General features: G+C 40.3%; 1 protein-coding gene across 3 annotated transcripts; it reads right to left on the bottom strand.

The window, feature by feature from the left end:
• Nucleotides 1-3,514: 3,514 nt before the first annotated feature.
• On the bottom strand, nucleotides 3,515-15,959 carry LOC115200119 (beta-1 adrenergic receptor). 3 transcript variants are annotated; one of them, XM_029762878.1, is made up of 3 exons: nucleotides 15,483-15,959; nucleotides 14,001-15,279; nucleotides 3,515-4,850 (listed from the first exon to the last, which is right to left on the bottom strand). In XM_029762878.1, the coding sequence occupies exons 1-3, from the start codon at nucleotides 15,538-15,540 to the stop codon at nucleotides 4,811-4,813; spliced, it is 1,377 nt and encodes a 458-aa protein (XP_029618738.1). In that variant the 5' UTR covers nucleotides 15,541-15,959; the 3' UTR covers nucleotides 3,515-4,810. The 3 variants fall into 3 exon arrangements, with proteins under 3 accessions (XP_029618738.1, XP_029618736.1, XP_029618735.1); XM_029762876.1 differs by having other exon boundaries at nucleotides 3,515-4,863; nucleotides 14,001-15,616; XM_029762875.1 differs by having other exon boundaries at nucleotides 14,001-15,616.
• Between the last annotated feature and the right edge of the window lie 1,347 nt (nucleotides 15,960-17,306).

Genomic DNA, 17,306 nt, shown 5'->3' with positions numbered 1-17,306 from the left:
GACTTGTTGTAGGTTCCTAAGTGGACCATAAGGTTAAAAACCAAACCAAATTAAGAAAACTTAACTAAAAAACTAAAAAATTACATTAAAAACTAAGTAACTCCGCCAGAGTGTCTCTTTTGGGTCACTTTTGCCGGTCCCAAGCCCGAATAAAGGAGGGTTGGAATTGTGACATAAAAAAAACAAGAATCAATAGAAGAAAGTTAATTTGTAGTTGTAACCATATTTAGGGTGTTTTTTACTCACTTTTTGTCTCTCCCACAACATTATTCCTCTCTCCTACAGCATCCATCACAATTACATGCACATGGCCAATTATGTAAATTAGGTGATGACATCATTTTGCGACTTTTAGGACTGCCAATAGCTACTTTCCTTACTGAGGAGTTGGCAACACTGCCTGGAGCCAGTGGGTTTGGTGACGGATATGAAGCGAGAGCATACAGGTTGCAGTGGTGGGTAGTATATGGGGCTTTGGTGACAAAAATGATGGCACTATGATAGACTACATCTAATTTGCTGAGTAGAGTGTTGGAGGCTATTTTGTAAATAACATCGCCGAAGTCAAGGATCGGTAGGATAGTCAGTTTTATGACGGTATGTTTAGCAGCATGAGTGAAGGAGGCATTGTTGCGAAATAGAAAGCTGATTCCAGATTTAATTTTGGATTGGAGATGCTTAATGTGAGTCTGGCAGGAGAGTTTACAGTCTAACCAGACACCTAGGTATTTGTAGATGTCCACATATTCTAAGTCAGAACCGTCCAGAGTAGTGGTGCTAGTCAGTTGAAGAGCATGCAGTTAGTTTGAGGTGGATCAGAGAATCACCAGCAGCAAGAGCGACATCATTGATATATACAGAGAAAAGAGTCGGCCTGAGAATTAAACCCTGTGGCACCCCCATAGAGACTGCCAGAGGTCCGGACAACAGGCCCTCCGATTTGACACACTGAACTCTGTCTGAGAAGTAGTTGGTGAACCAGGCGAGGCAGTCATTTGAGAAACCAAAGCTGTTGAGTCTGCCAATAAGAATGCTGGGATTGACAGAGTCGAAAGCCTTGGCCAGGTCGATGAAGACGGCTGCACAGTACTGTCTTTTGTCGATGGAAGTTATGATATCATTTAGTACCTTGAGCGTGGCTGAGGTGTACCCATGACCAGCTCGGAAACCAGATTGCATAGCGGAGAAGGTACGGTGGGATTCGAAATGGTTGGTGATCTGTTTGTTAACTTGGCTTTCGAAGACTTTAGAAAGACAGGGCAGGATGGATATAGGTCTATAACAGTTTAGGTCTAGAGTGTCTCCCCTTTGAAGGGATGATCGCTGCAGCTTTCCAATCTTTCGGGATCTCAGACGATACGAAAGAGAGGTTGGTAATAGGGGTTGCAACAATTGCGGCAGATAATTTTAGAAAGAGAGGGTTGACACCAGATTGTCTAGCCCACCTGATTTGTAGGGGTCCAGATTTTGCAGCTCTTTCAGAACATCAGCTATCTGGATTTGGGTGAAGCGGGGGCAGCTGGGAGAAGGTGCTCTTTTTCTCCATTGATTTTACAGTGTCCCAAAACTTTTGGGAATTTGTGCTACAGGATGCAAGTTTCTGTTTGAAAAAGCTAGCCTTTGCTTTCCTAACTGCTTGTGTATGTTGGTTCCTAACTTCCCTGAAAAGTTGCATATCTCGGGGGCTATTCGATGCTAATGCAGTACGCCACAACATGTTTTTGTGCTGGTCAAGGGCAATCAAGTCTTGAGTGAACCAAGGGCTATATCTGTTCTTAGTTTTTTGAATGGGGCATGCTTTTTAAGATGGTGAGGAAAGCACTTTTAAAGAATAACCAGGCATCCTCTACTGACGGGATGAGGTCAATATCCTTCCAGGATACCCGGGCCAGGTTGATCAGAAAGGCCTGCTCGCTGAAGTGTTTTAGGGAGAGTTTGACAGTGATGGGGGGTGGTTGTTTGACCGCGGACCCATTACGGACGCAGGATCGCTGAGATCCTGGTTGAAGACAGCAGAGGTGTATTTAGAGGGCAGGTTGGTCAGGAGGATATCTATAATGGTGCCCATGTTTACGGATTTAGTGTTGTACCTGGTAGGTTCCTTGATAATTTGTGTGAGATTGAGGGCATCTAGTTTAGACAGTGTGTGTGCATAGAGTCAGTGCAATAAAATTGTTGCATAAAGGGTCAAATTTGAGGCTATGATTAAGAAGTTGGAGCTCTTTTCTATCTGCATTAGCAAGGACAACACAACATTTTATGATTTTTGTGTGTGCAAATGAACTCAAGCTAACGGACAATATCAAATGTGATATAGCGAAGCACCTGAGTGAGTTGGGTGCGCATTTATGCAGGTACTTTCCCAAAACGGATCACACAAACAACTGGATTCGTTATCCTTTCATGCCCTGCCTCCAGTCCACTTACCGATATCTGAACAAGAGAGCCTCATCGAAATTGCAACAAGTGGTTCTGTGAAAATGTAGTTTAATTGTAACGAGTGCACTGAGAGTCGGGAAGAAAGTACAGGGAGTGATTGTTTTAATAAATAAACAAAAAAATAAACATGAAACAGAAACAACGCACCGACATGAAACAGAGTCAATAACACCTGAGGAAAGAACCAAGGGGTGTGACAGATATAGGGAAGTTAAAAACCTCTCTGGGATTTGTGGGACGCTAGAGTCCCACCTCGATAACAGCCAGTGAAATTGCAGGGCGCCAAATTCAAACAACAGAAATCTAATAATTAAAATTCCTCAAATATACAAGTATTATACACCATTTTAAAGATGAACTTTTTGTTAATCCAACCACAGTGTCCGATTTCAAAAAGTCTTTACGGTGAAAGCACACCATGCGATTATCTGAGGACAGCACCCCATCAAACAAACACAGACAATCATATTTCATCCTGCCAGGCGCGACACAAAACTCAGAAATAACGATATAATTCATGCCTTACCTTTGAAGATCTTCTTTTGTTGGCACTCCAATATGTCCCATAAACATCACAAATGGTCCTTTTGAGGGGTTGTTTATCCTTGTAGATGACCAGTACAGTAGGTTGTTTGTGATTAATGAAGGCTTTACCAGCCTGCCACTTTTTTAAAAAAACAACTGTAACAGGAATTACCTGATAGGAATCGAGTTGAACTCCGGTCCGGATAATTGTTTCCATCCCAAGGAGTTGAAGAGATATGGATGTTTTTGTAGCATGAGTGTTTTCAACCCCACACAGTTACTGTGAGCGTTATGCGATCCAGGGCTTATTCCCCTAGAGTGAGAGACAGACTACATATATTTCTCTACAGTCAAAATTCTCTCTCTCCCTCTCACTCGCCCTCCTCTGTCTGTCTGTCTGTCTGTCTGTCTGTCTGTCTGTCTGTCTGTCTGTCTGTCTGTCTGTCTGTCTGTCTGTCTGTCTGTCTGTCTGTCTGTCTGTCTGTCTGTCTGTCTGTCTCTAACTCTGTCTCACTCACTCACTGACTCACTCTCTTTCTTTCTCTGTTTCTGTCTCTCTCTCTGCTCCCTCTCTTTCACACATTGATAAAAGTGAGAAGGATCATGGAAACCTTGTCATTTACTTCAGTTGTACAGTCATATGTTTAGTGAAAGGTTTGTAGAGGTACCAATTGTCAGAATTCATAATGACTTAGTTCATACCAATATTGAATTAATGTTCACTTTGGAAATTACATCACACTCATTCACTGCTTCACTGCTGTAAAAATAAAAAATAAACACATTTTTGTACTCATATGACATTCTATAGCATCAACAATGACACACAATAAATAAGTTATGAACAAATATGCTGCACGAGATGCAAGGAAGTGTTAGTAGATCTTATGGGTCAATGCAATGTCTGCAATCAGTGATGCAGATTGTTCTGCTGTGTGTACGAAGCACCATGAGGATGTAATTTGTCTGTGGGTCAGTACACCTGATAGGTGTGCTGGTAAATTTAGTGTGGCTGATGCTCCAAATCATCTTAGGTTTTCATGGATTAGTTGGCAGTCATTGCCTTACATTCGTAATTGAATGTTTAGTGCAAATGATGTCTTAGTTACATATCACTATTTCTAAAATAATATGTTCATGTCCTTGATCAGAACACTTATATTTCAGTTGCAGTTTTTAATTAGGTTGATTTGGCAGTGAAGAGGTTGACGATATGAAATCTGAATAGAAAACCTGTTGTTACGCTATGGACATTACTGGACAGTAAAGACATATGGCATAATATTCTGTATTAAGTTGACAAGTTTTGCATTAACAGATAAAGTTAAGATATAATAAATAAATAAATAATTTGGCATTAGATAATGTACAAAATGTATTCTGATTCCCCGCTTTTGACCATACATCACACACTGTGTATTACTGCGTCATGTCCTAAGAGCTACTGAAATCCTTTCTGGTTGTCAAGGAAGAGTCTATCCTATTGTACACAGTATGCTGTGAGCGTGTTGGTGGTAGCCAATGCCAGGATAAGTCAGTTAATGATGATGATTTATTTAATGCTGTATTGCAGTGAACAGTGAGCTATCCTCACAGTCTCAGGCCTACCAACATGTGGCAGGGTGGTGTGTTAACACAGTTAGTCTTCGGGTCTTGTGATTAGCACCTTTAAACTGGTGCTACTCCCAAAGTCCAGACCAGCCAACCCAAACTGCCAGTCCAGTTCTCCTTCTCAGGGTTTTGACATCAGTCAATCTTCCTTGCCCATATTCACCAGAACCAGCTCGTCTGCCATCTCCTTTGGTTTTCCTTTGTGCAGTCTCATCTCAGCCGTTCCAATCTCTGCTCAGTCAGTTGTGAAAGTCAGTTTTTCACCCGTCCAATTCCTGTAATGTGAAACTGAGTTAATACGTAGAAATTAGTTTTTGGGCTTACTGTATTGAGTCATATTCCTGTCATACTTCATATTCTTTGACACTGTCATATTCCAGACTTTGTTAAAGCCTATGATTCACTGAGTACTAAGAATGTCATTTCGGTTTGCAAGATAATTACTTTTGAGGAATGTTGATGCCATATTAGCCAAAATATACTAAGCATATTTAACTGTAATAGTTGTAATAAAGACAAATTCAGAGACAGCAGAAAGTGGCTATTGTATCAATGGTGAAATATCAACTCTATAATAAAACGTTTTGTTTTCCCAGCCTTGGAGACGATGAAGAGATTTTTGCATTGATACTGTATATTCAAGACATCACCTTTTTGGAAAATATTCTTTTTTTACAAAATGATGGAATGGAATTCAAAGCATTGCGATCCAACCCTGAAATTGATCCAACCATCTTATTTGATCGTGTCACTTGTCATTTACATTTCATTTGCAATATCAGACTTGTTGTTCACCGCATCCTCCCATTAAATCCCAAACACATGCTCCTTTACTGTTAAAGAATCCAGACATGAAGGCCAACTAACGGTCTCATCAGGAGATTATGTGTTTGTTTGACTTGGCAAATGCCCTTTGTGAGAGGTTACTCTGACATGGTGGGAGGAGGTTGAAATGTGTAGAAAATACATAAATGTATTGAACATTGTGGGATTTGGGTTCACTTCAAACTGGGAAACAGTTTTACTGCTTATTTGAGTTTGAGCTTTTGAACATATCTCTCCTGATTGATTACTTTCCATCCTATCCCCATCAATCACTTCATGGTATGTACTCTAGGGTTCTCTTTCCCCCAAACATACCCAACCAACCTTTTTTTCAAAATGCCAGAGATTCTGATCCTATCAGTTTTACAATACATGTCTACGCAGGAAAATATAAACAATGCCCACCATTGCTTTGCTAGAGAAATCTACAGAAAAATGAAAACATTTTATGAAATATGACTCAAGTACCCTTAGCCCTTATAAAGCAAGTACTGTACTTTCACTTGGTCTTCTGAGGGAAATAATTGCCTGTGTAGTTTAAATCCTAGTTCAAATTTGGCTTTCGCTTCATCCCAAAGTCTCAGGCAGAGACATCCATCATTTGAGTTAAGTGTATTTTCTTTTACAGAACACGTCAACAGGCGAAGGTGGACTTTGTGGTCAGAAATTGAGGTCTTGCCTCTGGCAGGTATGGGGCCAAAGGGTTTATTTTGTAATCCTGTCTACTACAGTGGAAGTGCCAAATATGTTGATTTCTATGATTGATGGCACTAAAATATTTCAATCAAGTTGTTTGCAGTTTCTTAAGAACCACCTGGATGGAGCACATGGTTCCTCACCATTAAGAACATTCCAACACATAGATTTTTCTTTCCAGGCCTCAGGGCATTACTATGAACACTACAGTAAATTGGAAAGAAACAATCAATGAGATTAAGTTGATTTAAGTTACTTGCCAATTTTTGTAGCTTTATTCAGCTGCAGACAGTGCAGTAAAACATTGACTTCAACCTCCTCTTACCATTTTAAGATGTGTCCCATACTGAACTACTTACTCAACTCCAAAACCACACCATTTAGGCATGCTCTATAATGCTGTAGGATTTGATCAAATACTCAGCTCTCATTGACAATGAGTGTCGAAGATTGTCATTACCATGCTTCTCTGTTCCTGTTCCTAATTTCATGCTCTCTGAGGTAATATCTCTTCCTAATCCAACAAAATACTTATATAGAATGTGGTGCTCAGTTGATGGCAGTGCTCACATATTTAAAAGGAACATTTTTGGTCTGTCATGGTCGACTGTACATGAAAAGAGCTCTAGTTCAGGTAATTTCCTGGGGAAGTCGCTACTGCTGCAGTTTCTAATTGTATAGAATCCTGACAATTTTTTTTATATACAATTCTTGTCACCTGCTGTAATCTGAAAAAGTGACCATTGTGTTAAAGATTGTACAATGTGATTTATTTGTGCCAGAATGAAAAGGCTTGCTTTCATCTGTCAACAGATCAATTTCCTGATTTATTCGTTTTACAAATATAACTTAATTGCTGCATATATTTTCTGTAGCCATCCTCCATGCCTATAACTGAAAAGTATGTACAGTGTATTTCATTGATACCATTATGAGAAATAGATGCATAGACGAACTGTAATAATTAGCCTTTCTAAATATTGACTGGACTTTTTACCGTTGATATCGGTGATGATGACAAATGCTGTTTAACTGACAAATTATGTACAACAGAGTACAATGTTTCTGTTTATTCATAATAACACAACGTTGCATTCCACTCTCCGGGAGAAAGGATTTAGATTTACACATTGCTGGGTGGCATTACAAACTCAGCATGTAGCTCTATATCTAGGACTCAAGCCAGGACATCGCCAATGTCTGTTGAAAATAGTGCTGGTGTCACCTAATGTGTGTATAAATGTTTACTCAGTCATTTGGAGTAATAAGCCAATTGTGGCATGCACTCTGAGTCCCTCAGTATATTAGGCTGAGCTGCAGATGGACATATTTCCACTGCCTCTCCTCTTGGTGGATTCTCTCCAAAGCTATTTCTTGCCTGATATAGTTGCCATGCCAAACAAGTGGAAGCTGAAACAACAACACAAGTTCAGAGGGTGAAAATACAGTGTAATGTGTCTCTCTAATCTGTGCAATTCAATTTGCTCTGAACATATCCATTAGAGAGTTGTGTCTGAGTTCAAACTGCCACAACATGTTGGCCTTCATTGATTGTTGTGACACCTCGTGAGTGTTATTGCACTTAGTCCATTACTGAACTGAATATAGGTGCCGCACAGCAACTTCTTAACCCAGGACTTCTGTGGATTTAATGTAATATCCATATGATGAGAATTCTAGGAATATTTCATTTGCTGTATTTTGGGAGGTGAATTTGATAACAATGTCTGACACACTACATGTTTCTGTTGAGGGACATGGTGTTTGGATAAATATGTCTCGAGGCATTTGGCCCTGGATCACCCCAAGGGGTGAGATCATGCCTCAGTCTCAGTTGCTTGGTAGCATACAGAAAGAGAGTTTAGTCCATCAGTCATCAGATGGGCATTACTGTTCCAGGCATGTCCCACAAAGCTATTCCACTGAAAGCTGCATGACTCTGTCCGTTGGTAATATGCCAGGGCAAACACAAAGGTTAGTACCACTGAGCTAATGATTACAAAGCCATTGTAAAACAAACCTATCTTCTATCATGCTTTTATAGAGGCTCTGCCATTATTGATGCTTAATTAATATGATGGTCACATGTTATTTTTTGTGATAAGGGCTTCTCTCTATTATACAGTCATTTTGTCCCATGGAGGAATTGTCCTGTTCCATCTCAGTCTGTCTGAATTGTTAACAAAACAGGCATTCACTCTTTGCTGAATGGCTCAATTGAAGATAATGAAATAGTGCTCTAGAGGTTGAACCTGCAATCTTGATTGTGTTGGACTTGTATAACCAAACAGTATTAGGGCACATTTTAAATTAGAATGGTATTTAGTTGAATTTCTATTAATTTCAAGACTAAGCCTTTTCTCAAATCTACGTCAAAGCAAATCCTGGCATTTTGCTTCTAAGAGTGGAACATTTTTAATAATCTATATGTTAGGTGAAGTGTTGACAAAAAAAATCTATCTTGAGTTTTCTCTGAAAAAAAAGACATTCTTAAAAATTGGCACAGAACAAGTTGTGTTCTTCAATCATTTAATGTTTTCCCTTGCATTACAGTCTTATCACATTTCCCCTGACCCATACCGAGAAGACGACTGCAGAGCATACCACTGCTTATGAAAGAGAATGAGTATGTGATAACTATTACAAGATGCTGTAGTGCTGCCGCATCATGAGGACTAAAACAGTAGCAGCTGTTCCTCTTTAGATCTAAAAACAGTTTGATATGAGAAACTCTGAGGACATTAGCTACAGTAATTTGATTATTTTGCTGCTATGCATGCTAGTAAAAAAAACTACTGTATAGAATGAACAAATTACACAGGGTTTAGTTAAAGATGTCACATTCCATGTATTTCTTAATGAAGGATAGCTTTGATATTTGTGATATGTATAATTTATAAAATACACTGCATGGTCAAGAGTATGTGGACATCTAACTACCCCCATGAATTTCCCATGTGGCATCGACTTTGTTTGGAACAATGAATTAGCAGTAATTTGTACAAAGCTCCATTCCCTATTTAGGGCATTTTGTCATGAACAAATAGTCATAAGACTACATATAACAATAGTCATTACCCTGCTAGCACATTTATTTCCTTGGAAGTTGTGGGAACATAAGTTTTAAGTTTCCCATTGGTTCTGGGAATGAAGCCATACGTTTCCTGACCGTTAAAATTGATCGTTTTTTAAACCTTCTGAGAACGGAAGTGAACATTTCGCCTGTTCTGGGAACATACATTTTTAGGTTGCAGGGAGGTTCTGAGAATGTTTTACTATGGTTCCCTGAAAGTTTTCCTGGGAGGCTTTATTGATGTTCTGAGAACAGAAATGATAGGTAATTTGAAGGTAATTAAATAACGTTCTGAGAACATGTTTCAATAATACCTTTAATAACACTGCTAGCTTAGTTTGGGTTAACTGTTTTGAACTCCAAGCACAGATAAGACACATTGAAATGTTTTTCATAGGCATTAATCATGCAAACACATTCATTTTTTATTGTGGTGTGGCATCAGTGAGATTCCAACATACAGTGCCATCAGAAAGTATTCATACCCTTTGACTTATTCTACATTTTGTTGTTTTACCACCTGAATTCAAAATGGGAGAAAAAATAAATTCTCACTCTCTACACTCAATTCCCCATAATAGTGAAAACATGTTTTTAGAACATTTTGAAAATGTATTGGAAATTAAATACAACAACATCTAATTTACATAAGTATTCACACCCCTAAGTCAATACTTTGTAGAAACACCTTTGTTCGCTATTACAGCTGTAAGTCTTTCTGGGTAAGTCTCTAAAAGCTTTCCACACCTTGATTGCGCAAATTGTGCCTATTTATTATTTTCTAAATTCTTCAAGCTCTGTCAAATGAGTTGTTAATCATTGCTAGACAACCATTTTTGGGTCTTTCCATAGATTTTCAAGTAGATTTACGTCAAAACTGTAACTCAGCCACTCATTCACTGTCTTCTTGGTAAGCAACTCCAGTGTAGATTTGGCCTTGTGTTTTAGGTTATTGTCCTGCTGAAAGGTGAATTCATCTCCCAGTATCTGGTGGAAAGCTGACTGAACCAGGTTTTCATCTAAGATGTTGCCCGTGCTTAGCTCCGTTCCGTAAATGTTTTATCCTGAAAAAATACACAGTCCTTAACGATTACAAGCCTACCCATAACATGATGCAGCCACCACCATGCTTGAAAATATGGAGAGTGATACTTAGAAATGTGTTGTGTTGGATTTGCCCCAAACATAACACTTTGTATTCAGGACAAAAAGTTAATTGCTTCTCCAATTTTTTTGCAGTATTGCTTTAGTGCCATCTTGCAAACAGGATGCATGTTTTGGAATATTTTTTATTTTGTACAGGCTTCCTTCTTTTCACTTTGTCATTTAGGTTAGTATTGTGGAGTAAATACAATGTTGTTAATCCATCCTCAGGTTTCTCCTATCACAGCTAATCACAGCCATTAAAGTCTGTAACTGTTTTAAATCACCATTGGCTTCATGATGAAATTCCTGAGCGGTTTCCTTCTTTTCTGGCAACTGAGTTCGGAAGGATACCTGTATCTTTGTAGTGACTGTGTGTATTTATATACCTTCCAAAGTGTAATTAATAACTTCACCATGCTCAAAGGGAAAGCATGTCTGCTTTTTAAATGTTTACCCATCTACCAATAGGTGCCCTTCTTTGTGAGGCGTTGGAAACCTCCCTGGTCTTTGTGGTTGAATCTGTGTTTGAAATGTACTGCTCAACTGATGGATTTTAGAGATAATTGTATATGTGGGGTACAGAGATGAGGTAGTCATTCAAAAATCATGTTATTAGTCCACTACGCCACCAGGATGGAGCTAGTATGCTATATTTTTTAAACTCATACAAAGCTGTTTATTTTAGTCTAGTCAAACCACAGAGATAGATAGAGGCGTCATCTTTATATCTGTGCCATTATAGCGTCTTTGATGGCATGGGCAGTGCCATTGAGGCTAAAACCCATAGGAATCCTCAACCACTTAACTGCTTTAAAATGGTGGATGATGGCAATGTCTAATAGAAATGTCAATGTCCATGCTAAAACAGGTTATATCTATGATGAGTCCTCTATTTTTCACTTTGATTCAAACAGACCCCATTTCAAAGGAAACAAGCACTCATTAAGATTACGTGTGGCCAATTAGTGGGTGCGGCCAACACACCTGAACACACTTAACAAGATAGAGGATAGAGAGTTTTGTTGACGCTGAGAACAGAATGTATATGTTTTAAAATATCATTCTTAGAAAGTTCTTTGAATGTTACTAATGTTTTCTAGTGGTTTTTATGGAAAGTTTTCTTAATGTTCTGAGAACATGACTTTAAATAGAACCATGAGGAAACCTATAGAAAATGTTATGCTGAAGTACTGAAATTCCCACCTAAGAAACATATGGTTCTCAGAATGTTATGTGCTAGCTGGGTATCCTGCACAACTCCCAGAACATTGTGGGAAGGATTTATGCTAAATTACCATAGGACAACAATGCTCTCACCAAGCTCTAAGCCCTGGCTGATCACCACCTGCAGCAGACATAGGTCCCTGATTCATGCTGTGTCCTAGCCTATCCCTAGCCTATGCCTGCCGGGGCTAATAGGGAGTTCACACACTATCACTCACTTTCAATAGACTGTCAAAGCCACGGCCCGGTTTTCCTGATACACCTAATGATCTCACTGTAGTACAGTGAGCTATAGCCTTCTTACTCAGGCTGAATTACTGGACGAGCTATGCTGCTTTTAAGGAAAACTTTTATATGCTCTTAAATGGTTCCTATGTTACTGCCCAATTGATTGCATCTGTTAAAGAGCTCAGAGATTGCAACATTTCGGAAACAATTGTGACAATGCAAATGAACTGTTTACATAATAAATATATATATTGCATGTCACTGGCCTATTCATATTACTAGACTGTTGTCAGCTATAGAGCTTTTAAAGTAATCTTTAGATCCAGTATTTGCATGTGTGAGAAGAATGTGCACTCATAACGATTCCTAACTGCCCCTGAAACCCACCGAACAAGATCAGTATAGATAACACAGCCTACTACCCTTCAACTGTAAACTGATGCAGTGAGAAGTCAGAAGTGAGTGAAGGCACTTGTTATGGATTAAATTGGTAGTCATTAAAAAGGTAACCTGATCCCAGCATCTGTATAGTATAAGTGACTCTCTGCAAATTGGATTGGTTTGGTAAGACACATGTTTAGCAGTCCAACCATAAACAAACCATGCTCTGATGTGTGCTCCCAATGGCTATTTGTCTTGTAAACAGCCTCTCCCGGTGAGAGGAAGTCTTGTGGCTCAGTGATAAAGGGTTATCAGCGGTGGGCGGGTGTTGGACAGGCTGCAGAGGGGCCCTAGCAGAGGCATAAACACCATTCAACTCACTCTATTGGGAAGCTCCTCTATAACAGCTAAACGTTCATCAGCTCATATTTCTCTGCATCAGACATTCACACTTTTGGAGACTTTTAATTGGGTTTAGTTTTGACGTACAGTACTTTACTATAATGCATATTTTTTGTCATAAAAAAAGCAATATTCATTTGAAGATTTGATCAACCTTTAGGTTCTAAATGGATAATTAATTGGTATGGAAGGTTCCAAGATACAGCAAGAGGAGGTGGTTAAGGGTATAGTAGAGTAAACAGCTATAGAGCACTAAATTACAGATGGGGATTTGAAATGATTTGTTTTTTAGAGAACCCTTGGAAATCTGTTATTAATTTGTATAATGTTGACATGTGCCGCATTCAAAGATGGATTACAGGTAACATAATACGGTAGCAGCAATTATAAATTAATCTACAGTCTTGAAATTAATTACTTTGATATGGATCTACACAATGAACATTTGCATATTACATTTCACATTGCGTTATAATGTTGTAATATTCAGCTAATCTTTCAGTATGTAAGCATTGAGTACATTCATTGTTAGGCCTACATTGTTCCAGCACCTTGGTGTATTCAGAACATATCCAAATATATTGAACATGCATGCCCAGTGAGCTCTATGAAACCTGTGAGTGAAGGATTCAAAGAGATTGTTTGACTTACCAAATGTATCCCCTCTCCCAAAGGAATACCGCTAAACTACAGATATGATCCTAAACATGCCCTCTGGATTGCAGCAGTACACTCCCCTCCTGATGTCTTAGCATTGTTTCATTATTATTTTCCATTCAGAGATGTATTGAATGGTTGACAAATGACACACACACACACACACATAAATTGCTTAATCAACCTATGGTAGTGTATTTCAACGTTATGAAGGGAAAAGAGCAGATATCAATTAGCCTAGACTTGTAAATACAATTAGGCGTAACATTTTTTGAAGCTGAAGTAAAACATTTATACATCTACGGAATGTTAATTCTGGTACTTCTGTTGATTTATTTTGTTCCCATTGTATTTGGTCGGTCTTTATTTTACAAGCTGAACTTTAAGTTCAGTGCTTGCTTTGGTTTACAGTATGCTTGTATATTTTGTCATAAAACTGTCATCTTTCAATTCACTTCTAAAGGGATATTCTCTGTAAAACTTAAGTGAAATATATGTCAGTTAACTCTTTTAATTCACTTTGATACTGGAGGATTGAGAATTAGGTTAGTCGCCTTGCATGACAACAAAAAGCTTGTATAGACATGGACCATGGCGTCTTCTCAAGATAATCTATCCCTACCAAATCGAGTAGTGTAAATGCTAAGTGCAAATTTGAGTTATCTGTGAAATTTAAACATAATTATCCAACAATGACCCCCTCCCCATTTTTTTATGCATTGTTTAAAGTATTTATCATGGAATGAGAAAATGTAGTGTGCAAAATTTTAGATGATAACAATAGGAAACTTACAATTCATTTTCTGGTTTGGAGAATTCACTGAACTGTGTGTTGCCGTTGGAGTGTGGGGGTCCTGGGGAAGGCTCCTCACTCTTGTCGCTGCTCTGACTGCTAGCCAGGCTCTCGTCCCCCTCAGGCCTGGCAGCAGCAGGGGGCTTCTGGAAAGAGCTGGCTGCCCCTGCCTCAGGCGAACCCAGGAAGCAGGGGCAGCGTGTCCGCTTCTCCTTGTAGACACCTAAGGTGTTTAATCGTGGGGTGGAAAACCAGGGGCAGCCCAGCAGGTTCTTGAAAGCAGTGCGGAACTCAGGGCTCCTGCAGTAGATTATGGGGTTCAGGCCAGAGTTGATGTAGCCCAGCCAGTTGAGCAGGCGGAAGATCTCTCCCGGGGGCACGTTCCTGTGAAACACGTTGATGATGTTAGCCACAAAGAAAGGCAGCCAGCAGAGGGTGAAGGTGCCCATGATAATGCCCAAGGTCTTGAGGGCCTTGTGCTCCTTGACAACGGTTAGCCGTGAGGGTCTTCGCCTGGAGCTCCTCTTGCGAGCTGAGCTGGTGCAGCTGCTGCTGCCACCATAGCCCAAGGGCAAAATGTTGCAATTGTGGTTGCTCAGCTGTGTCGTCGTCGGCGCTGGCCATTCACTCTGGAAGCGCAGCCGGGTCTTGTCTATGAGCTGTACCTGTCGTGTAGCTATGAGGAAGACTTTGACATAGACAAATATCATTATGAGCAAAGGGATGTAGAATGACACTACAGAGGATATAATGGCAAAAGTGCTGTTGGTCATAAAGTCACAACAGGCAGGGTCCTGATAGCACGCCATGGCCTCCGGGTCACCTTCTGCCCGCCAAAGCTGGTTCATGATGGGCACAAAAGAGATCAGAGCAGACACAATCCACACCACACACACTATTAGTCGGGCGCGCCACTTATTGAGCAGAACCTTGTGCCTGAGGGGCCTTGTAATAGCAATATAGCGGTCCACTGCAATCACGCAAAGAGTCTCGATGCTGGCCGTGACACAGAGCACATCTACGGAGGTCCAGAGCTCGCAGGAGATGTCACTCAGCTGCCAGTTCCCCGTCACCACGATGGTGGCCCCCAGAGGGACCACCAGGACCCCCATGATGAGGTCAGCACAGGCCAGGGACATGATGAAGATGTTAGTCATAGTCTGTAACTGGGATGTGCGTGCTATAGCGATGATGACCAGCAGGTTGCCCACCACGATGGTCATGATGATGATCACCAGCAATAGTAAACTCCAGGGTCCCGCTGCAGGATGGTAGGGTCCTGTATTGTTGTGAAAGGGGTTCACAGTGGTGTTGACCGCGTAGAGCACTATGCTACTCAAGTTAAAATCCATCTTCATAAGCAAAGACATACACAAAGGTAAAATGGATTTTTCATGCATTAAGAGTAAAAAACGACATTTTGTAATAGCATTTTTAAAGTCAAACACACAACAATTTGGTCTCGCTATGTCACACCCTCACGTTTTTGTTCATTCCAAGCAAATGTAAATCTCCCGCTGACATGTTTCACAGCTTTCATGTATCACTGGTAAGTGTCCAGAAAATCCAAACATGTATGTCTGTCTCCTATGTCTCCAAACACCAAAAAAAGGCTGGTGAGAAGTTCCTCTGTCGGTGACAACATGTTGTCTTGTCAATGCAATGCATCCAAAATGTCCAAATTAAAACCCTGAAAACAATCATTTTTTGCTAATTTTGTCTTGGTTTTATACATCCCTGGAGAGGATAGTGAAAAAATGACAAATTCACAAAGTTAAGAAAAACTTTTTAAAAAGGAGGCAAACCCATATTCCTCTGAAAGAAGTCCAATCATACATACTGTAATGTTTGTCTGGAGCGCATTTCGCTGTGTGTTATATGAGAGCGATGCCACACTGTCAGAGAGCAAGCAGCTGTGACGCTCCTGCAAGAACCACAAGAGTGCACCAAGTGGCTGCCCTCCCTCTTTGGCTGTATATCACTCCCTATCTCTCTCTCTACCCTGCTCTCGCTCGCTCTCTCTCTCTACCCTGCTCTCGCTCGCTCTCTCTCTCTACCTTGCTCTCTCTTTCTTTCTCTCTCTCACTCACTCCCCTGCTCTCTCTCTCACTCACTCCCCTGCTCTCTCTCTCACTCACTCCCCTGCTCTCTCTCTCACTCACTCCCCTGCTCTCTCTCTCACTCACTCCCCTGCTCTCTCTCTCTCTCTCTCTCTCTCTCTCAATTCACAATTCAATTCAAGGGCTTTATTGGCATGGAAAACATATGTTAACATTGCCAAAGCAAGTGAAGTAGATATAAACAAAAGTGAAATACACAATAAAAATGAACAGAAAACATTACACTCACAGAAGTTCCAAAATAATAAAATGATGTCTATATACAGTGTTGTAACAATGTGGCAACAGGTCACAAATCTTGCTGCTGTGATGGCACACTGGTGTTTCACCCAGTAGATATGTGAGTTTATCAAAATTGGGTTTGTTTTCTAATTCTTTGTGGCTCTGTGTAATCTGAGGGAATATGTGTCTCTAATATGTTTATACATTTGGTAGGAGGTCAGGAAGTGCAGCTCAGTTTCTACCTCATTTTGTGGGCAGTGTTGCACATAGCCTGTCTTCTATTGAGAGCCAGGTCTGCCTACGGACCTTTCTCAATAGCAAGGCTATGCTCACTGAGTCTGTACATAGACAGTTTTCCTTAAGTTTGGGTCAGTCACAGTGGTCAGGTATTCTGCCATTCTGTCAGGTATTCTGCCACTGTGTACACTTTGTTTAGGGCCAAATAGCATTCCAGTTTGCTCAGTTTTTTTGTTAATTCATTCTAATGTGTCAAATAATTATCTTTTTTTTGTCTCATGATTTGATTTGGTCTAATTTCCTCTCTCTCTCACTCTCTCTCTCTCTCCCCCTCTCTCTCTCTCTCTCTCTCTCTCTCTCTTTCTCTCTCTCTCTCTCAGGTCTGTAACCCAGAGTGCCAGTCACCCTCACACCCTAGCTGTAGGAGTGGAGGTGCTGTGAAGTGTGACTGCTGAGACACTGCTAGTCGGGGGAGGGGTTTGGGGGCACTCTGCTCAGCACTCTGCTCACTACCACACACACTCAGTAGAATTCTAATTAAACCAGTCACGGGCCACTCATGCAGGACAAAACCCTCAACACTCAAAGATACTCCTACCACCACCATTCAATTTCTTGTATGAGGTAAGGTTTCACTCATTAAGATCAAGTGCTGTGCCTTTTGGTGTTACCTTTTAGCCTTGCCGCAGGTTACATGACTTAACTGTAGGTTAACCCATGACTTAAC

Source organism: Salmo trutta, chromosome 9, assembly GCF_901001165.1.
Source record: "Salmo trutta chromosome 9, fSalTru1.1, whole genome shotgun sequence".
NCBI lineage: Eukaryota > Metazoa > Chordata > Actinopteri > Salmoniformes > Salmonidae > Salmo > Salmo trutta.
The sequence above is the reverse complement of the archived record's forward strand: the minus strand, read 5'-3'. Positions and strand labels throughout refer to the sequence as shown.